At 41.6% G+C, this 21,516-nt stretch overlaps 2 protein-coding genes across 13 annotated transcripts in view; one reads left to right on the top strand and one right to left on the bottom strand.

Moving 5' to 3' along the window:
• Positions 1 to 1,721: 1,721 nt before the first annotated feature.
• Positions 1,722 to 15,486, bottom strand: LYRM1 (LYR motif containing 1). Of its 2 annotated transcripts, none has more exons than XM_068699315.1 (4): positions 15,351 to 15,486; positions 8,095 to 8,253; positions 6,954 to 7,046; positions 1,722 to 5,247 (listed from the first exon to the last, which is right to left on the bottom strand). In XM_068699315.1, the coding sequence occupies exons 2-4, from the start codon at positions 8,251 to 8,253 to the stop codon at positions 5,131 to 5,133; spliced, it is 369 nt and encodes a 122-aa protein (XP_068555416.1). In that variant the 5' UTR covers positions 15,351 to 15,486; the 3' UTR covers positions 1,722 to 5,130. The 2 variants fall into 2 exon arrangements, with proteins under 2 accessions (XP_068555416.1, XP_068555414.1); XM_068699313.1 differs by having other exon boundaries at positions 15,236 to 15,364.
• The window catches only part of DCUN1D3 (defective in cullin neddylation 1 domain containing 3), an 18,908-nt gene continuing 12,722 nt past the window's right edge, over positions 15,331 to 21,516 (top strand). For 4 of the 11 annotated variants that reach the window (XM_068699297.1, XM_068699307.1, XM_068699304.1 and 1 more), the window contains exon 1: positions 15,331 to 15,469. The gene's annotated coding sequence lies outside the window, so the exon portion shown is untranslated. Of the gene's footprint in view, positions 15,470 to 15,804; positions 16,142 to 21,516 lie in introns of those variants that run through there. The other 7 variants (XM_068699301.1, XM_068699305.1, XM_068699298.1 and 4 more) reach the window with 3 other exon arrangements.

Genomic DNA, 21,516 nt, shown 5'->3' with positions numbered 1-21,516 from the left:
CAAAGTCAGAGATGTAGCTTTAATTCAGCAATTCCTAGTATCCTGCTACAGTGGTACTACTAGGAACTTATCTGTTGTGTCATGCTTAGCTGTTACAGGAGAAAAGTGTTCATTATTGTTCTATTAACCACTGGTTTGTTTTATATAGCTATTCATGAAATAGCAACGTTTAAGAATGGCAACACACAGGTAAGCAAGAAGTAGTAAGAAGTATTACAGGTATGTTGTACAGTGTTCTACATAATGAAATCCATAGGTAATTAGTACAGTATCTTTATGTATGTACCCTATTTGATGATGCCTCATAAGTAGTACAGTATGCAGGCATTCAGTGCATCATGATTGCTACATGGTGACTAGAGCAAAGATATCAGCAAGAAAACTTAATGGATATTTGTTTTAATAAAGGGAACAGAGGCATACAGGTCTTTCAACTTACTGATAGGGAGAAACTACCCGTAACAATTCAGATGAAATTATGTTTGACACCTGCAGCAAAGATAAAATTTTTTGTATATGAATGTTACATGGTCACCCACAATGACATCATTTTTGAGGTGAGAACTATACAGAAGTTCTATAAGTAAATTAAGATTAATTAAAATTTCTCCTTTAGAAACATAATCCTTTCTTAGTTTTCATAAAAGTAACATGGACAGTTTCTACTTTTCATATCATTAAAACTAACTGAAATTTAGTACGTATTTAAACAAAGTGGTAATTACAATACTTTTGAATAGTTGCATCTAATTGTTGTGATTATCAGATCACTGATTAGGTCACTGTGACATCAGATAAAACAAATCAGTCACCAGCCTGTTTGCACATAGTCCAAGGAGCCTGGACCTGGCTGTAGATCTTTCCTTGTGGATCAGTCAATTGAGCCACTGCTCTTGAAAGGAGCTTTCTTTTTATATTTGAGCTTATGCATGTAACTGACTCTGATCACTTGATGTGAGAGAAGTTAAAATTTTAGGACTGAGTTTCTCCCTCCTTCTTTGGATAATGCTAGTTCTGTAAACAGTCCTCTAAAGTAAGCCATTATAAATTAAAAGCCAGATTCAGTAGTGTATGCTAGCTGAATTATATTTTTTTGAGATCAATTACTTTTGAACCATTGAAAAATATGGAGTCTGTTGTGTGGGTTTCTTTTTACTGTCTTTTTGTGAACAAACACTAGCTGATAGTTATTTAAATGACAGCTGTGGGTCTTGTGAATATACAGTGGCTTTGCTACTATATTGTGTACAAAGGCTGTGTTGATATTCTAAATGTTTCTTCTGTGTTAATGTTTAGATTTGAGATTAAGGCATCTCTTAGAACATATTTAAAGATGTAATTCAAGGTTTTGTAGATGTGACCAAAATATCTAAATAAGAGAGAAGTCCTTAAGAGAGGGTTCATTTATCTGTCATTTGCTATGTCCCCCGTTGCCAGGGATCAGGTACAGCTGAATTGCTTTAGCTGATAAACACTGAAGCCTTGAAGAGGTATGTGATTTCCTGGGCTGCCCTTACTATTAGAGAGAAAGCAGTGGAATTTACTCTGTTAGAGAGATTTTTCTGTGATTCTTTTGATTATTGAAAATGAACTTCCCAACTTTTTATTGAGCACTGTCTGTGCCTTCCTGAAGAATGATACACTCACTGTCCAGACATTAGACTTCACAACCTTTCTTGGCTGAGATGCATTCAAAAAAAAAAAAAAAAAGGCAACCCAACTCTTAGTTGGACCAACTTTAATCTCATTATAAAAAGGAAAAAAAAGGACATATGAAATTCCTTGTAGCAGTAGTAATAGAATTCTTGACTCTACAGACTTACGATTTCCCTTTCTCAATTAGAAACTCTTATTAAACAAACCACACACACACACAAACCCAACCTGTAATTATTACAAATCATAGATTCTCAGCCTTACTAATAACTCAAAGCCGATGGAAAAAAATGCAGTATACAGGCATTACAGAACAAGAGAGATTCATTCCTTAAAAACAGCAGATAGACTTTCAGCTGGGGATGCTGTAAGACAGGTTAGGTTAGTACATTTTCTCAGGAAATGCAAACTTTTCTTACACCTTATCTGTACAAAAGCTGTTTCCGAAATAGAAAGGGTCACATCTGATTTTAACACTGTTGGGCTGCTAAAAGAGAAAAATATACAATGAGAAGGCAAAAAGACAATGTAAAGGCCTCAAATTCTCCTACTGAGAGATTCCTGTAAGCTAGAATCCAATTAGAGAAAATAGGGAAAGGTGCAGGTCTCTCCTGTATTTAGTATGCTTGACATTGAATTCATAGGTGTGATCGAATAAGTGACTGTTCTGTTTGTGGATAAAAGCTGGATATTACTGATGTCAGTTCTGACAGACTTATAGTAGGGCCCCAAAAGAGTGAGGTTGCCTTATTTTCTCCAGATCTAAATGGGATTACAGGAACAAACTTGCATTACTAGGAAGATGTATCAGATGACTGATTCCTTCTTAAACTTTGTTTTGTGATACTTCCCTTGGCATAGATTGGGTCACTGTGGCAACTTAATCAGAATTTCTTCACCCCTAGAAAATATTGAGTGGGCATATTCAGGTCCCAAGTCTGACATCTGCTTAAATGATCATTGCATAATGATCTTAAATGATCATAGTGTTAAGCTTGGGTTTATAAATGCTTGGCTGCATTTGTTGTAACCTTTCTAATGATGAAATTAGGGAGAAGATTTCCAGGGAAGAGATGATATTTGGATATTCAAGGCCACATGTCCTGTCAACAAATCACCCATGCACTGTCTACTAGTTAGCTTGCAGGAGAGTTCAGGAAGCTGACTCAGGTTTTATTTCTAAGGAACATCCAATTAATCTCACAGGTTATTATTCTAAAACATCTCCTGACTAGCATGATAAATTGGAAAGAGACAGTATTTACTGGAAGGAGAGTAAGAGGAGTTAAGGAAGTACAGGACAGAGTGTACACTGACTGACTGAATCCAGTGCGTGATAAACTCTTAAGAACTCAGAGGCATTTCAGTGCAGCATCTTTTTGCAATTAAAATTAATGTGTAGGAATACTTATTGACAGAAGTTACGTGGTCTTTGGAATTTAAAGGAGTACCAGTTGAGACATCTGCCAACCTTTGACCTCAAAAACAAAGGACTCTTGTTTGAGACTGGTTCTCTTGCCTCATACAATGTTTAACTTGAGCTGTGAAAGAATGGCTTTGCTCTCCAGCCTCGACAATAGAGTTGATGTAGTCCTTCCTTTAGCTGAACAGCCTGAGGTTTTAAGGAATTTCAGTCTTTGCCTCCTGGTGCTAGAAAGTGATGAGGATCAGTCAGCAGTTAATCATTTCTCAAACACTTACTTTGGAAAATTAATAGGCTGTTTAGCATTTAAAAGCATCTCAAATAATGTGATGCTATTACACAAGTTCAACTTTAACTGGATTTTCAGTTGAACAAGTTGGATACTCATCTAAGTTTCTGTAGTCTACTTGAGCCTTTTAAAAAACTGAATATTTATATTTCCCTTCAGAAATAAACTTAAATTCATACTATTATTTCAATTTCACGTAAAATGTCCATAATTTTAAGGATGGATGCTCACTCAAGAAAGAGTTGTGCCTATAAAACAGACAGTAAATTTAGACTGCCTATTTACATGACTCTATGTCTGATGAATCACAGCATCAGTATCTTCATTAGACACAAATTTTAAAAATTAAAAAGATTAAAGTCGTAGTTTCATGACAAAGAATAAGCCTAAGCTTCCTTTCAAAACCCTTGTCTCTACAAGGTTTGCTTTGGTTTAGCTGACATATCTCCACATTGGTGTATCAGAACTAAGGACAGGAAAAGAAAGAGCTTCTTTCAGTGAAGGACTATGCAGCACATAATGTTATTTTTACTGTCTCTGACTTAACCCTCCTCTTCCTACGTTAAAGGAGTTTTGTGTTTTCTTGGCATCAGTAAATTTGCAAAGCTCCCACTGACAGGCAAAACAATGGCATTTAACATGTTCAGTGCAAAGTACTTCCCACATAAGGCATTCCAAGGAAATAATTATATGGGAATAGATAGCTTTGTGGACTGGAGCCATAAAAGGTAGTCAGAAATTGGACTAGCCAGTACCTGTCATGCTGACTAGCTCTTCTCATTGTTTCCTTGTACTTTCTCATCTGCCTGTTGTTTTTTTTTTTTTTTTTCCCCACTCTTGTAAGTACATTCTTGGGGGAAGAACTGTCATTCTGTTCTGTATGTCATCAGTAAAAAACCTAATGCGAACATAATTGCTGAGAAAGCCAGGGTGCTGATTTTGTTGAAAGACTAAGCATGTAAAAACGCACAGGGAAGATTAATTACCTTAAGTTTGCTTCTGCAGTGATACCCTGAAGGGAAAGTTTTCAGTCAGTTCATACATGAGAACATGAGGAATCCAACACTGGAATGTTTTGCTCTTAGTTGTGTAATGGGATTCCAAGCTTTGCATTTCATCCCCATGCCCTCTCCAAAGGAAGGTGAAGCTGACATAGAGGCTCCACACCATTCCTGTGCAGTGTGCAAAAAGGAAAAAACAAACGGTGGCATTTCTGCTGTCTCTTTGCTCCTGTTCCCTTAGAAAATATACTTCACCATAAGGGCACTATGAAACCAGCACATTTCTCTAGGGCCAACAGGCACAGCAGGGACAGGAGAGGAAGGAGTGCAGCTGCATGTGGCAGTCACCACGTTCCCACTTGAATTCATAAGCTCTTGAGGCACTGTGACCCGCCTTATTCTCCCGGACTTTCTTGCTTTTTGCTGACACAAGGCAGTGCCTTAACTCAAAATTGAGCATATATAATCCTCAAACCTCCAAAGAACCCTGCTGCAGATTAACAAATTTTGAAAAACTGCTGTAATTTGTCCTGATGCCAAAGTAATCTTCGTATCACACCTCACTCCTTGGGAAGTGCTACTTTTATTGATGAATCAATGGTTGAATAGTATTAGACCAACCTTATCCATCATATGCATTACATCAGTTATCTTTCTGGCCTCAGAAAATGTGGGAGCAAGTGACCAAAACAGCTTTGTTCACAGTTGTGCACAAAAATCACCTGAATTACAGTCCAAACACATCACAGTTCAGTGATGGGTTATGAAATTTCATCATGGGATTTCAGGTATATTGGCTTAGAAATCTTCCTCAACTTTTCCTGCTGTCGAAATGTACGGCCTTGTTTATGGGCAAGACCCATAGGAGGCAGATGAATCTGGAAAAGAAAATCCCATCAGTTAGGCACAAATGGAGAAACTACCAAAAAAAAACCACCAAAACCACCACCACCGACAAAAAAATAAAATCAAAGCAAAATAGCATATATACACGTTAGATTTCTTTGAGCTTTAAATACTTTTCTCACACTTTGGAGAGGGTAACTGTACTGTCTTAAACCAGGTTTTTACATTTCTAGGCAGAGAACTCTCTGAAGAGTGATTAATAGCATGACTTTGAGGCCTTAAACATTGTTTTTATTAAAATCCTATATATTTTAAGCTTTAGTAACTCTGTTCTGCAGTTTGAGATGTTGAAATATGACTGCTGGCACTACTCCAGCACAGCAAGACCCAGAAAACCCTACACATTTCTGAGCACAATTCTTAAAGCTTTACTCATACCCAGCTAGCAAGCCACAAAATAACCCCAAGCTGTATATATTGAAAGACTGCCTTCTTATTGTCAGAATTATATGTACTATATTCAAATGCACACTCAATGTCATTGATTCTACAAGCAGAAGGCTCGATAGGTGACAGGATTTTCTTTTGATTGACAAAGTCTTTATACTTTTTAAGACTGGGAGTAGGAGTCTTGCAGCTATATCCCCCCATAAGCAATTGAAAAAAATGTAGGTGTTAGCAGTCAGGTGCTATTGTTGCTGAAACTATCACCCTTTAAGACAGCTGTTTAGGTGCAAATAGTAGTAAAATTACTGACTAAACCAGCAACAGACATTTCTAGAATCTGAAAAACAATGATCATCCAGTTTATGTGAGAGTGATGATATAGGACTGATCCTTTAAGATTTAGGAGCTGCTGCAGAGCTTATGTTTTGATGCCCATTTCTAGGAGCACAGCTTGCCAGGTGTGCATTGTTGTTCTGTATACTGGAGCAAAAGAGTGAGCCACGTATGAAAGAGATGCTAAAAATGCCTATTCTATGCAAGCATCTGATGAAGACATAGATTAATTTGTACCATGACCAGCTTGATAATGAAACTATAGATGTGAAAATGGAAACTAATTAACAGGAGTAGGAAGGAAGTCTCTGTGGGATACAGCATAAGGTAATACAGACCGAAATGACTGGACAATGAGGAACCTATATTGCATGGTGCAATAGAAGATACTGTTACAACTTCCAGCAGTTTCACTAATCTAAGGCAGGTTTTTCTCTAGGAACAGGTGAAAAGAATCAGCAAGATAGGAAGGTGTTTTTATAAGACCCGATTTATGTCAGGGAGAACAGTAGTATACATTATTTTATATATTACGAGTAGTATAGGCTATGAAAGTTATTACATCTATTGCAGATGTAAAGAAATATTTTGAATCTGTTTTATTCTCTTTTAATTATGTAGAAAGATGATCAAATGGATTTGATTCTGTTACCTTTTTTTCCTACGAGTCATTGGTCAGTCAAGGCTGCCTAATAGTCACAGTCCCTGGGAGCTTAACTCAGACAACTACATTTAGGTTTTGACTCCCTAGGTAGGAATCAAAGTGAGAACTTAAAGTGAGAAAAGAAATTGAGAATGTTTCAATGTAGTTAGCTTATTTGGTTCTGATTTAGCACAGTGTTTAAATACAAGCTTATCTAAAAATGCAGTGTGCTGACACTAATATGAACTTACGATTTTATTGTCAGGTGAGAGCTAAGTGGATACTGATGAAGTCTGTGAATAGATTTATACTCACAGGTCTTGGGTAGGGGATGTTATAATGAAGTCCAATTTCTATTCTTGCCTCACATTCTTCTATGCACTGCTTAATCAACTTTGGATCTGTTACCTAAGATTTAGAGTTAAAAAAATATATATATATTTTTGTACAACAACTAGCAGTTGGAAACAAGTATAAATAATGTGGCACAGCCATATGACTTGCTTTTGGGCAATCCCAAGGATACAATGATTTTATTTTGCACATCCATAAAATTTAACATTAGCCTTTGCCATGACTCAATAGTTCCAGGCATTAAAGGCCTAGAGGTTGTCAGAACTGACAGTATGGTATGAAAGGAGGGTTTTACCCAAACATGGTATTTTATCCGTAGAAGCAATACACATATAAACTACCATTACATCCATGAAAAAACATACGCACTCATTCATCACACTGCAAGGTAGCTAGAGGAGAAAAAGAGACTCTTTGGGCTACATTCTGTTATCGTTCCATTGAGAAAATCCCTTTGAAGTCAGAAATATGGTGTTAATTAGGACTTAAATTATTTTTATTTTTGCATCAGTGGAATTTAGTCCCACACTGAAATGGGATATAAAAGAATATTATGACCTTGGATTACAACAAGGACATCTGACTACCATGTAGTCTGTTTTGACCCTCTTGAAAGAATTTTGAAATGTTGTCCTTAAGAAAAAATAAATGAGACTTTTATGAAAAGTGCCAATAATTGCTGCTTTGAAATGAGAAAAACAAGTATAAGATGCTACTGAGCACAGCTTGCCTTTGCATGGGTAATGATACACTTTGCTAGCTTTCTAAAAGATCAAAAGGTGCTTCAATTACATGGGCAGTATCTTTGGAATTAACTTATTTTTCTTGGAGCTCTTTAATAAAAGCTCCAGACCTTTTAGCCTTCTGTAGGAGTTAAAGACCTGAAATGATTTGAGTTTTCTTATTTCAGGGGTGAAATTTAATAATAAACTATAACTCAAATATGCCTTATAATGTGTTTATACCAGCATTTCTGGTGAAGGAAATTTGGGGAAATCATTCTTAAATTCATACCTCAGCATCCAGTCACTAAGAGAATACATGTACAAAGCACAAAAAAAGAATCATTCAGAAATTCAAATCTATAAGAACACCAACTTACATCTTTGTTTTTTCGGAACAATGTTTTGGCTTCTTTCTTAATGTACTCTTTCTCTTTAAGAGTTTCTTCTACCTGTCCTGATGCTGATTGCCATTTTTTGGCTATCCGGAATATCTTGCGGTAAAGGCCAAGAACTTCTTGTCGAGTAACTGGTGTCATCTAAAAACCAACCAAACAAAGAAAATAACACAAAAGTCCAAATGTATACATGAACACTTGGGCTGTTAAAAAGGCCACCAAAACTAGTTTTTCACACAATTGAATTAGTGTAAAAATATTTCCACCATCTAAAGGTCTGCTGTGTCTTATGAGAAGAACTGAAATAGCTGTAAGCAATAATGAGCTGATGAAAGCTGAAGACTCAGTCCATTAAAGCATTTAAACTAATACTTAAATCTGTCTCCATTCAAACAGCTTGAGCTCCTGCTCAAAGTTAAGCACCTGCTGTAATGCTTTGCTGAATCAGAGTCCTGGTTCCAGAATGGCCAGATTTTGTTTCCCTGCTATTTTGCAACAGACATTGGGCAAGTCACCGAAACTCTTACCTAGTGTCCCCTTTTCTAGTGTAACAATGCTGACCCTGTCTTTGCAAAGTGCCTTGAGACCTGTGAATACAGTACGTGATAAAACCACTTACAATATTGCTGGAAACCAGTATCGGTGTCAGGTGCCGAGAAGCTTGTTCGTGATACCATTACAGTATGTAGTAACAATTCAGACGAAGTTTGATGTGATGAAAAGGTGATGAAAGCAATGTTATCTAAGCACTGCAACAGAGGCAGGCTACCTGCAGATTTAGGAAAGTCCTGATTGTCTTGATTTTCAGAGAGCTGACTGCCTGCTGAGCCCCCTGAATCAGCCTCCAGGTGTGCTGGGAATCTTTATCAGAAATCAAAAGTGAAATCCTATTCTCATTCTATGTAAATAAGTACTTTGTCATGGAACCAGTGCCATGACTTCATCGCAGACCAGAGAGAGACAAATACATTGCTGGAGTAGCAAGACCGCTTCTTCCCCGGAGTCAGATTCTACTCCACATAGGTTAGATTTGCTGAAACCATGACTTCGGCTTTAGGAATTGTCAAAGGTACCTTTCTGTCCAAAAGGAAAATGCAGCAGGACTGTGAAGTGAGTAACCGTATGGGTGCAATGAGGAACAAGAGTCAAGGAGAGGACACCTGAAGGTCTCAGGATCCATTGCCAACCTGGAGCTCTGGTTACTGTGGCTAACGCTACCCTGCAATCAGACCTGCGCACTGGAAATAGCTCCTCTGAAGCTTGGAGCAGGGTAATTCAGCCTGAGCTGTCCTCTGGAGGAAGCACTCTCTGCCTTAGTGGTACAGGAAATCTGCAAAACTTTCACAACTTGGTATTTTATCTCCCTGCAGCCTGTGGGAACTCCTGTTACCGTGGAAAGCACGAGAGGGTTTTGAATCAGGCCATAGAGCTCTCAAGGGGCTGCAGCCACCCTTCAGGTAATATTGCAGCACAGCCCTCCTGTTGCTTCACACATTCACACGATCTTTCCCTTACCAAATTCAGTTACAGATGCTAACCTGAAGACTGGATTTGGCTCACCGTTTTTTTGCTAAGAAATCCAAACTTTTAACTCCTAGCCCTTTTTGTCTTAAGCATTGCCACGTTTTAAAGGCTTGTTTCATGAACTCCATTGTGGACCTGAATAAGTATAGACATAAAACTATTTTTATCTGGTTCTTAAGACAGAACATTTTTGTATTCATATTTTAAAACATTTAACCAATCGTATATTTTCCCCACATACAAAAATGATCCTTCCTATCCAGCAGAAATTATTTCTAGCAAATGTTTAGGAAACAAATATCTGCAATAAAGAAGATAGGTAGTCCCAACTCATCAAACACTTTGGAATGAATGCTTTGCTTTATCCACTCTACAGCTCTGTTTCAGGCAAATAAATAAATAGTCATACTCAAAGCTATGCATGCACTTGTATCTGAAAAATCATCGCTTCCCTCTGCTGAGTGCGTTATTTTCCAGAGAATGAACAGCTCAGTTACGAGGGCTGACCTGGCACAAGCCGAGTCCCAGATCATGGCCTCACCTCCAGCCACTCCTGGCCTCACCCCGTTGCTTTCATTCGAGGGTGTCACCTCTGGCATTGCTGCTAATGCTCTTTGTTCCCTGATGACAGCTACTAAAAGGGAGTTCTGAACTGGAGAATTTGAGCTTAGGTTCTCATGTAATCCATAAAGCAAAAATAACAGGAATAATTTCAGGGGAAAATAAGTTTAGAATCCAGGATTAAACTCTGACCTATGCATCAGACAATTTCTGAGGCATAGCTCAGGGCCATGCATGCCCTTAGGTTGGAGCTGTAATCACACCTACTGCTTTTGGATTTTGACTAAAACTTTCTTTCTTTTTTTTTAATCCCCACGGGTTGCTTCTGCTCCTCCACCTTGAATTTACTTTTTCCTTTCTTTCATTTCTCAGTGTTGGAATGGATACAGAGCTGCACAGCCCCTCACCGAGATACCGGCTGCAGTTTTGCATGGTTGCTTCTCCTTCCTGCATATGATAGATGACGTAGAACACATTAAGCAGATTTCCAGGTATACTCAGCAACCAGCTGCTCCCATAGGTGATTTTAGTCAACAATTTCTACAATACAGACCTGCTCATAAACCATTCCTGCAGAGATACAGAAATGAAGGTGTGAGGAGCTCTCCACCCCCTCACTATCATGGGTAAGGATGAGAGTAAAGCGGACGACATTCAAAGCATGGGTCAGACTCTGATCTCAGAGTGTAAACATGGAGTAATGCCACTGAGAGACCAGAATTATTTTCAACATGGAACATCATAAAAGAAACTGAAATCATTTTCCTTGGTATAAACAGAGCCCACACGGCCAGAAACGTAAGTGACGGTACAAGTCACGTATTAGGTGCAATTTCATCAAGTGACGCTACTTGTATTAGTTTTGTGGGTGTGCAAAATGACTCTGAGTGGGACAGAAAGGAAGATAAGGGAAGCTTTCATGTCCTCTTACTTACTCATCTTGGCATTTAAATCATAATTATATTTCACATCTCTGGAATGCTAAGTGGATGTTACACCACTTTCCCACTAACATTCATCTTGTGGTAGTCACACCCGTTGTTTAACTTCTACCACCCTTCATTTCATGGCAAAATTCAGCCCACAGATGTTAACCACAGGCGTTTTTGTCAAGAAGTACAGGGCTATTGTATTAGCTGAGCAAATCTCAGGTGTTTACTGCAACAAAACAAACAGGGAGAGGTCAAAGGTAGGTCTGCATGCACAAACATATCAATGGGAAAAGTGGCACCCTGGTTTTGAGCTGATTGCTAGGATTAAGCCTTTGGAAATAAGCCAAGCGTTGGCTTCCAAGCAAGCATCTGCTGGATGCTGAAGCAGAGCTCTGACAATGCAGCGTTGTATCGTTCTTTTGATCTACATGCAAACCCCTGTTATCAGCATGCAGATCAAGCACATGAAACATCCCATTGTATCCAAACCTGCAAAGGAGGCTTGAGCACTTAATGAGTTACTGCATGACGAAAATGCAAATTTTTTTTGTGTTAATTAAAACAAATAGTCCTTCAGACTATAAAATGCAATAGCGAGTTCATCTTTCAGGAAACAAATACACATGCCTTTGGTTTTTTGGACGGTTTAGGCAAAAGTTCAATGATCTGAATAATCAGTGAAACACCTGTCTTCTTTTGGTATTTGCAGGTTTGAATAGAATTCACATTAAAAGTTTATTAAAAAAAAAAAAAAAAAAGGGAAGGAATCTGTCAGAGGCATGATAAGGTGACCCCAACAGTGCAGAGTCAAAATGAAGATAGGACAGAGGGCAAGCTGCATAGATACCAAATACTCATATACGAGCACCTAAATTAGAGCTGCTTCCCAGCGATGGATGCTTGACTAAGAATGCATGTCCAGCACCTTCCTCCTACCTGCACAGCTCCTCTGCTGAAGTTGTAAGTCTATTTTATTTCATCCTTTCAAGTCAGTTATTAGCTACTCTAAACATCAAATCTGCCAGCAGTGAGTGTATAAAGGATTGTCGGAAACAAAGGGTGAAAGTAATAGCCCATGGAGAAAAGGATATTCTAAAACATTTTATCTCTTCTTTTACATCCCAGCTAACTAGGGCATGCATTAGTAACACACAGACGCTTAATACTGATGCTGAAACCACATTTGCTCAGGGGAGAAGAAGGTGGAAAAGAACCCTGTGTGGAAGCATTTGAAAAGCACATTTGAACTTCTCAGCTGTGAAGTGTTTTATTTAGGACCAACACAATTTCAATTTGAGAGCTAGGTTGCTACTGTCAAGGACTCCTAAAGACACGACAAACTGCTGGGCTGACTGCTTATGGAAATAAGTAACATAACTCAAAAGCACAATGTAGTGACATTATAGTATAGAACATGATCAGCTTCAGCCCATATGAGAATCTCTACCTCATATTTTCAAATGTACCCTTTGGCTAACGTTTATTTGAAGAGATGCAAAAAATTGCATAGCTAAATTGCATAGCTAAATTATACCACTTAACTAAGCTAATGCAACAGATAATCACTCATTTCACAGCTATCCACAGCAACTGCAGGTCAGTAACCTGTATTCATGTTTTGTGCAAGTTTGCCAAAGCAAGTCCGCTGCTTTTAAGGGACAACAGCTGGCACCGTGAGTTGTAAGGGGTCACAGACTCCTGTGATAGCTGTGCAGGTCGCTACCTTCCAGAGATACTAAATTTCAAAATCCACTTTCCACAAAAATAATTTAATCTTCTTCTACTCAAATCAAAGACATAGTGGCTTTTAGCAGCTGGTACACTGCAAACATTTGACCACATGTGGATGCATTCTGTAGTTAGCGAAGTGGCAACTTTGTTTGATTTTCATTTTTGATCCAATATTTGTTCCTTTTTTATTTTTTTTGATTCAGACAAAACCAAATCACCGTGAAGCTTCAATTACAGCTAAACTATTCCATTCAATCACGGCTAAAGTATTCCACGGTGAATAACAAACTAAACTTCACATGGTGAACAACAAACTAAAATGAAAGATCGTATTCTTCCATGATGATGTTACATTCTCATTTTTACCAGTGATGCAAAACCTTTACATTTCAAGAAATTTCCATTAAGGATTAATTTCATTCCAAGTATTTCTCATTGTTTCCACCTACATGCTATGGTCAAAAATCTAAGCAGGTTTGGTGAAAAAGTTATTGAAACAAGTTGTTCAGCAATGGTATCAGGAAACAAGGTGACTTTCAAATGCTTTTACATTTTGTTATGCTAGTATCTTTCTGTTGGCAAATTGAAGTGATCTGAAACACTGAACACCTCTTAACTAGCCTAAGTCTTTGTACTTATGCTGTTGAACAGCTGCGATGAGAACTCCACCATTCTATTCATGCCTGGGATTTTTGACTGAACTTGGATCTCTTTTAAGCTTTCTCCTACACATGGAGCAGCCTTTTGATCAGAAAAAGGAAACCAAATGCAAAAAGAATATAATTATATAGTAAACGGAAGGGCTTGGGTTTTATCACCGGTTTTCCCATGTAATTTCAAGTAGGTGAAAGTGCAGAAAATTAGGATTCTATAACATTCTCTTCATTTGAATAAATGAAAGTAGAAACCCTTAACTAGTTCCCTTAGATCACAGAGTTTTCGTTCTCTTAGTCTGAGGCTGTTGAGGCATTATCTGGATTTTGTAGACATACTCTCGCTCTGGGGGTGCCTCTTGTGCTTCAGTAGCCTCAGGAAGGAAATACAAATGCTGATTTAGACTGGAGAGGAGGATTTAAAGCAGAAAAAATTGCTTTAAATACTCATTAATTTTCTGTTAAAAGGCACGTAGTTTCCAGGTAAATCCTAAAGCAATATGAACTTGTCTCTAGTGTCATGCAACCCTGTCACTCATAATTTCATAGATTTAAAAATGTTTTCTCCTCGTGCTTATTTCTTTATTAGTCATAAACAGAGAAAGAGGTTTTAATGCAGTGCAACAAATTTAGCAGAGAAAATAAAAGGCTCAGCTATCCTTGGATGGCCTTCCTTATATAATATTATTGATGCATACAAAAATATAGCAACATAGACAGAAAACCCAGCATATGTTTATGCACCTTATTCATACATTGGCTTTAAGCCAAATGCAACTGAGTGTATGAATACAAGTATTTCCCAGCACTGGAACCGCTCCCAAACTCGAGAACAGGTATAAATATTAATGCCAGCAGAGGAACAATCCTCCCCGCCCCCTTTCTCCTTTCATTCCTTGGTGCATTTATGAACGCTGTGCTTCAGTTTCCAAACACTGCTGTGCAAAGGCTTCCACACATACACTACTAAAGATTTTTAGTTGTAATTTGAGAACTATAGCAGGACATATTTTGAAAAAATACTTGCTTTTTGGAAATCAAGTGTATGAATTCCATTCAAATTCTCAAATTTTGCTGACTAAGTATCAACAGTATTTGCATTTGACTGTCCTGGGTTGGCATATGGGTTGGTTTTGGGCCCTTCTGCCTCGTGGGCTGCACCTGGGGCACTGAAACACAGCTGTGCACAGCGACACCTGTCTGAGTGCCCTCATGTTTTTGGGAAAGGACACTCAGGGCAGGTGGTGCAAGGGATGGAGGACACCCTGGCCTATCTTGGATGTGACACTGCAGCCACTCCAGCACTCTGCAGGGAGCTGGGCAGGGCAGGAAGCCGGTGGGTTAAGGGGTGCTGTGGAGCTTGACTGTGCCTGGCGCTGCCAGTGCTCAAATCACACAATCAGAGAACGGTTCGGGCTGGAAGGGACCTTAAAGATCCCCAGTTCCTCCCTACCCTGGGCAGGGACACCTCCAACCCAGCCCCAAGCGCTGCCAGGGCCGGGCCAGCCCCAGCCACAAAATGGCGGCGGCCGCCCCCTCCCATCCTCCCCCCCCCGCCCGGCCGCCGGGGGGCGCTGCAGGCGGGGCACCCCCTGCCCCCTGCCGGCCGAGGCGCAACCAACGCGTGCAGCTGGGGGGGGGCAGCACCCCAAACCTCCCCTTCCCCCCTCCCCTCCGCCTTCTCCCCCGCGCCTCCTTCCCCCCTTTTCCCCCTCCCTTTACCTCCACGCCTCGGCTCTCCGCCACCCCTCTCCGCACCCGCCCCGCGGCGGCTCGGCCCCTCTGCACCCCCGCGGCGCTCCGGCGGTGGGCTGCGCCTCGCCCTCCCTGCCCTCACCGTGCGTGCGGCGTCGGGCACGCAGCCTTACGTCGCGCCGCGCCGCCAGCTGACTGCTCGCCTCCCGGAAGTGATGCGGGGAGGGGGGGGAGGCCGGCAGCCTCGCCGGGAGCGCGGCGGTGAGTGAGGGAGCGGCGGCACCGCCGGGGGAGGGGGGGGGGGGGGATGCTGGGACCGGGGGGCTCCGGGGGGCTCCGCGCCGCCCCTCGGCCCCGTTCGGGCGCTGAGGGGGCTCCCCCCGGCCGCCTGCCCCTGCCGCCGGGGCGTCCCGCAGCCCCGGGGCTCGCAGCCCCATCGCGGAGCGGCCCCGTCCCGAGCGCTTCGGGCCGGCCGGGCCCGGGCCCGCGGGGCCTGAGGGGGCTAAGGGGGGTGGGGGGGGAGGCGCGGGGCGGCCGGGCACGGGGCGGCCCTGCCCGGCTTTGTGCGGGCGGTCCGTGAGGCCCCTGAGGTGCTGGGCAGCGGGGGGATGAAAGGCAGAGGGAGCGGGCCGCGGAGGAGCCGGCTGCCCGGGCAGCGCTCGGTTTTTATTTTCCTCATTTCGGCTTTTGCTCCCTCTCCGGAGCGTGCCTCGCTCCCCCCGTGCTCCTCCTGCCTGGGAGGGCTGGCTCGGGCCACTCGCTCTGCGGGGCTGTGCTGAGGCTCACAGCCCGCCTGCCACAAGTCCTGCGTGGTCAGGGCTTGAAGCGAAGGTTGGTTGAAGGGATGTGCCAGTCCTGTCAGAGCCATGGTTGCTGGGTCGTCTCCTGAGCATCCCTTATGGAGTTAATGCTGCTGGTGTGCTGCCCTTCAAGGTATTGTGTCAATAACCGAAGAGCCTGATGCCAAGTACTCCAATATACATTGATCCACAGCTGGTAACTTCTTTTTAAACGGTGACATCCGCAGAATAACTGACAGGGGTAATGGTGTCAGTGCTCTGAAGGGCTGTAGCAGCACAGACAAAAAGCACAGAGCTGACTGAACCTTTCCAAAAGCTGCTGATAGGCCTCAGTGGCTGTTGGAGGTTCGTTGCGCGCTCTGTCTTTTCTGGGAGAACAGATGATCAGAAGATATCTCTTCTAAACACATTCTGATTATCTGTGTGAGAGCCTCTTTGTCAAACAGTTAATGTGTGACTAAGGTATTAGTGTTTCAGTTAGGCTTGCAGTGGGCAGAGAGGAGGTCTGAGTGCTGGTGTTTCCTTGGGCACATCTGAAGTCTGCTGCGTGCTCTCCTGGTGTAAGATACTCTTCAGAAGAGGTCACGGTCCCTTGATTAATGCTGTGTGTGAAAGCAGGGAGATGTGCCTTCACGTTCTTGTCTATTCTGTAGCTTGTCTTTAAAGTCTTGTACCTTCTCTGCACAGGCATTACCTAATGGTCTGTGGAAAACCTTCACAGCCCTTTATGTGACAGGCAGCCTGAAGCTTAAAGCAAAGATTTTCTGCAGATCAGCAGAAAAAGGAGAGCTTGTGATCTGTGGTGAATTAGTTCAGATTCGTATAACTGGCTTTACAGCCTTACTGCAAATATCAGCTCTTGTAATGATTTCTAAAATCCTGATTATTTCCTAATAGCGAGTTCTGTGGGGACATGAATGGTTATCATCCTTAAATAATTTTGCAGGACTCGTAATGGGGGAAACTTACAGCTGTGATACTGCTTGACTGCTCAACGTGATGTTTTTGAAACTGCTTTCAGCTTGAGACTGATAACCTGCAACGCGACTTGTAATCTGCTCTTTTGAGGCTGAGTTTGGTGTCTTCTCTGCAGGATTTCTTGCTTTATTTTGGAGTCAAACACTGTCACGTTCATAGTAAATTGTAGCCAATTTGTGTCAGCACTTCTTATAATTTGTTGATCTTGGAAATTCATTTTAATTACATCTTGCTTCTATTTAGCATTAAATAACATGAAAGAAAAAGATGATTTAGTGAATTAAGGCTGATTTTGCATCAAAACACAGAACAGCTCTTTTGGAAGGCTTTAATTTAGTTATAGAAGTGTGTACTGAGGAAGAGAGGCTGCCAGAGCATTTGGTGGACTTCTAAGACAAAGGGACTTGTTCTGACAAATTTGTGTGTGGTTGAGGGGGAGGCTCCGTCCTGCTCGGTCCTTTGGTTCACCTTAAGGACTGGGAAGAAAATCGTGTGTGTTGTGTGGATGTGTACTGGAGCAGGGGAGTATCAAGTAGACAGAAAGGAGGTGGAGGAATAAGGGATGGACATGACTACTCCAACACTCTGAGCCGTGTAAACTTGTATTTCCTCATGGCAGAAAATGATGGTAGGGGGGCTTGGTGTAAGCAGATGCACATTTGTGATCTGCAGGAATTTGAGTACCCCAGTACTGCTCAGAACTGTCCCACGCTGTGGCACTCTCTTTTCTTTCCTGGGCATGGGGAAGTGTCCATCAGTGTAATTAATGTAGAGCCTTGGGGCACTGTAAAACCCATCATCCTGTTGTTTTGGCTGTTTGTGAGAACTTTCGAAGCGCAGGAACGATGTCATTATTCCATTAGGCACAGGAGTCTGTAGTAATGAAGGGAACAGGAAAACTCTGAGTAAGAAGAGACTGTAAAATTAGAGGTGTGGGGTGTCAGGAAAACAGTGCTTTCTTTCATCCTCATCCTTAAAAATAAAAGAGGAGCTGAAGGTTGCCAGCCAGAACTTTTGGAGACTGAAAGCGCAATCTATAAACACTTGAGGGACTCGCTAGTCATGAGATAAGGGGGAACCCTTTAACAGCCTTCAGCAGAATTCCCTGGCTGGGCTCCTTCTCTCTGGCTCTTTCTCCCTAGGGGTCTGTCTCTTATCTCGCTGGCTTCCTTTCCTTTATTGGCCTCTGACTAATAGGCTTTGTCTTGTGGTTACTGGAAGTCTAATAATTCCTTTTGTCTCTTCCCTCTTCCTCCTTTTAAAAATACTAGATTAAATGGCTCTAATGTTTTGCAGATTATCTGTGGTGGTGACATGGATTAATTGTATGCTTGACTCTAACTTACTCAGCAGTAATGACATAGTAGCTTGACTCGAAACAATGGTAATTTCATGGCGACTTGCATTAGCAAATGTTGCCTTTCTGGTAAAGAGCCACCTGCAATTTACTGCCTGTAAACACAGGACACTCGTAAGCTGTCTGTGCCGGCTGTCTTGGTGTCTTCTGTACCATCAGTCCAGAAGCAGTCTCAATCACGTTGTGTGAAGCGCTCAGCTCTGCCAGCTATCCTTTTATCCTTTTTTTTTTTTTTTTTTTTTAAGCTCTAGTTTGAGTCCGGTAATTACAGATCTGTGTTGAAGCCCTCCCAGGGAATGATCAGAAAACCCAAGGCTTGCAGACGTGCTCGCATCGTTTGCTTCCACCTCGGCCTCTCCTTTGCATGAGAAGGTTTTGAGGAGCTGCTCAGCAGTCTGTAACTGGCTGTTGGTGAGCTGCTGGAGCACCCCAGGGTGCTGGGGGTTGGCAAACCAGAGGGGAGCTCTCTTTGCCCTACCCCAGTGCCGTGTTCTTCGTGATGACATAAGGAGCTTCTCCCTGCCACAGGTAGCTGTGGTGTGATGCTTCTGAATTCTGATCTCAGTGTTAACCAGACCAGAGGAAATACAGGGGGAAAAGGTGAATGAAAGCTTCGTGCCCAAAAGGTAATGCGAGAACAAGGCTGCTTACACTTGGTGCGTACGTGTTTTATCCCTGTCTGGGGGGACAGCTCTCCCGTCAAATGAAGGAAGGAGAGAATCAGGCTTTTATTTAATTTTAATGCTTGTCTACGTGAAGAGCGATGATTAGGGGATGACTTAGTTGTATTGAAGAACTCTTTCACAGAGGTAGGAGTACTGTAGAGAAACTAACAAAGACATAGGTGGTAAGGCAGGATGCCAGTAAACAGAACGAGCTGTGATAATCTTCTGGTGTCTCAGAAAGAATAGTTATAAATGCTGTTCTGTCTGTGACATCTGTTTTGTGAAAGACAAAACTTACTTAGCAAAATGTGAGAATGCTGTTACTGACCTTCTGTCACAGTTTTTTATTCCCAAAAAGTCAGGCTGCTGAAGACGGTATGACAGTCGTAGTTATTTGTTGTCTCACTTTTCCTACTTAGTGTCTGTGTTTTTTTTTAAAGCAAAAGGATTTTTGTGCTCCTGAAAAATGCCAGTCTTATTTTTGCATCCAAGTAGTAGCAGCAAGTGACAGTTTTCATTTCTTACTCTGAATTTTTTTAGTGTAACACAGCTTCTCCTTTTGCAGTTTTGAAACGTCTAATGCTGTCAGTCTTTTGTTTTAAAGTGAGAGGGAGAAAATCATCCTAGCACCTAATGGATATAGGAGGCGTGTGTAGCTTAGTAATAGACTCATAAATCCGAATGTCTTCGAACTTGGTCATATGCTGACTGTTCAGTATTTTCAGTACAAATGAGTCTGTGCAGAGATCCTCAAGTACTCTGCGCTTAAATGGGTGGTCTAAAAATGCCAAGGGTCTGGTCTGTGAAGTATACCAGCTTCAGGCACGGTTGCCTGGGCCTGGAGTTAGTGATTGTATTTCTTAAAAGACAGAAGGATAGATACCTGCACACCTTGACAATTTTCTAAAATAAATTGTTATTGAGTTAAATCAAGGGTAAGTCAAAATTTATTTTAAAAGTGTGTTGGTCAAAGCTGCCACTGGGCTCAAAAAGAAGAGCTGAGAGTCTTTGTTGTTACTGATGACCAAGTTGAAGTATTCAAAGGACCTCCTTTGAAGCTGTTGATACAGTTAGCATCTAAATGGTGCTGCATCCTTTGTACAGTGTGAAGTGCCCTGTAATAAGGAAATCAGTAGAAAGAACTAAGGTCTCTGCGGGTGGCTTTGTGTATTTTTTGCTTTAAAAACTGCAGCTGGAGTTTTAAAAATCCAAGCACATGCTCTTAAAATGCTTTTAGATTTCAGTTTGCTTTAGGCCTTTCACTTAGCGCAATTCTTTGTACGTAACTTAAATATTATTCCAATATTTACATGGTCGGCTGGTCATGAAGTTCCTACACAGCTGTATGAAATGAGTGATTCTTCTGGCTGGCAGCCCGTAAGCTACATTATGCTTTACCAAGAAGGCTAGCGGGGCTTCTGTAAACGTCTTGTGAGCATCTGATGCCAGAAGTGACCTCAGGAGATGGTCTGGCTCTCGTCTCTGGGCCTGTCCCTTCTCTGGCCTGGTGGGTGTGTGTGTGGTTCGAGGTTCTCACGGCCGCCTTCAGACGTGCTGGAGGTGGGACGCTGCTTATCAGAGCTGCTAGGAGGGCTTTCTGCTTGTGTGTGGTTCATGTAGTTTTCTTCGTTGTTGTGAGCAGTAAGAAATAGAAAGCTACTGACTTGCTACATCACTTTTAAGCATATCTCATTGTTACAGGAGTCACTTATTAGCTGCACGAATTACATTCGCTCAACATGCCGTGTGGAGGTACCTCAGCTGCTTCAGGATGAAGTCTGCCAGCCAAACTTGAAGCAAAAGAAAATCCACACACACTGAACTCAGTTCAAAAGAAAATATTTTTCCATTGCAGAGTGCGTTGTAGACTGAGGTGGTTTCTCAAAGTTATTCTGGTTTGGCTGCAGGACAGTCACAGATTTCTGTAATTTACAGAATTGACTGAGGCAGAATAAAGTAAATATTTGTACCACAGTAACTCTCAGATGTTTACAGTGCGATGCATCTGTGTCAGATATCTGAGGATCACGGTTTCTGTTGGTTCCCTAAGCTGCAGCTTTGCTGTAGTGAGGTGAGCAGGCTGTGTCTGAGCACAAAGGAGCTCCTGCCCTGGCGTGTGCTGCTTCATTCATAATACACATCGAAGTGGTAAAGGTCTGTCATGCTGTGCAAAGTTACGGTGAACCCTGCAAAAATGAGGAAGGAATATTGTTATACAGTATTTTGCATGTTAAAGGAAAAAAGAAGTCATTAAATGATGATTTGCTTTCCTTGCAAGTGCTGGACTTTGGAAGTTGTATGGATTTTGGCAAGGAAGTGAGGGGAGGTTGACGGGTTTCAGTAGATGGATATGAACTGCTCAGTGACTAAATCTTTTGGTTTTTGAAAATGATAGATTCAGACTCCCCAGGTTTGAGTTACTTGCAGCAGAATAAATGAGTTTGCTTGTGTAAAAGTATATAAAGTTTGTACTAGGTGGGAAGTTGGATGGAATCTGCTCTGGGTTCA

Source organism: Anas acuta, chromosome 15, assembly GCF_963932015.1.
Source record: "Anas acuta chromosome 15, bAnaAcu1.1, whole genome shotgun sequence".
Classification (NCBI taxonomy): Eukaryota; Metazoa; Chordata; class Aves; order Anseriformes; family Anatidae; genus Anas; species Anas acuta.
Note: the sequence above shows the minus strand (reverse complement) of the source record. Positions and strands in the feature narration are given on the sequence as shown.

Coding starts and splice junctions, on each gene's coding strand:
- LYRM1 (XM_068699315.1), bottom strand. CDS start 8,253: ATGACACCAGTTACTCGACAAGAAGTTCTTGGCCTTTACCGCAAGATA. Junction 7,047..8,094: donor TGTTCCGAAAAAACAAAGAT/GTAAGTTGGTGT, acceptor TCTAAATCTTAG/GTAACAGATCCAAAGTTGAT. Junction 5,248..6,953: donor ACATCCCCTACCCAAGACCT/GTGAGTATAAAT, acceptor TTTCTTTTCCAG/ATTCATCTGCCTCCTATGGG.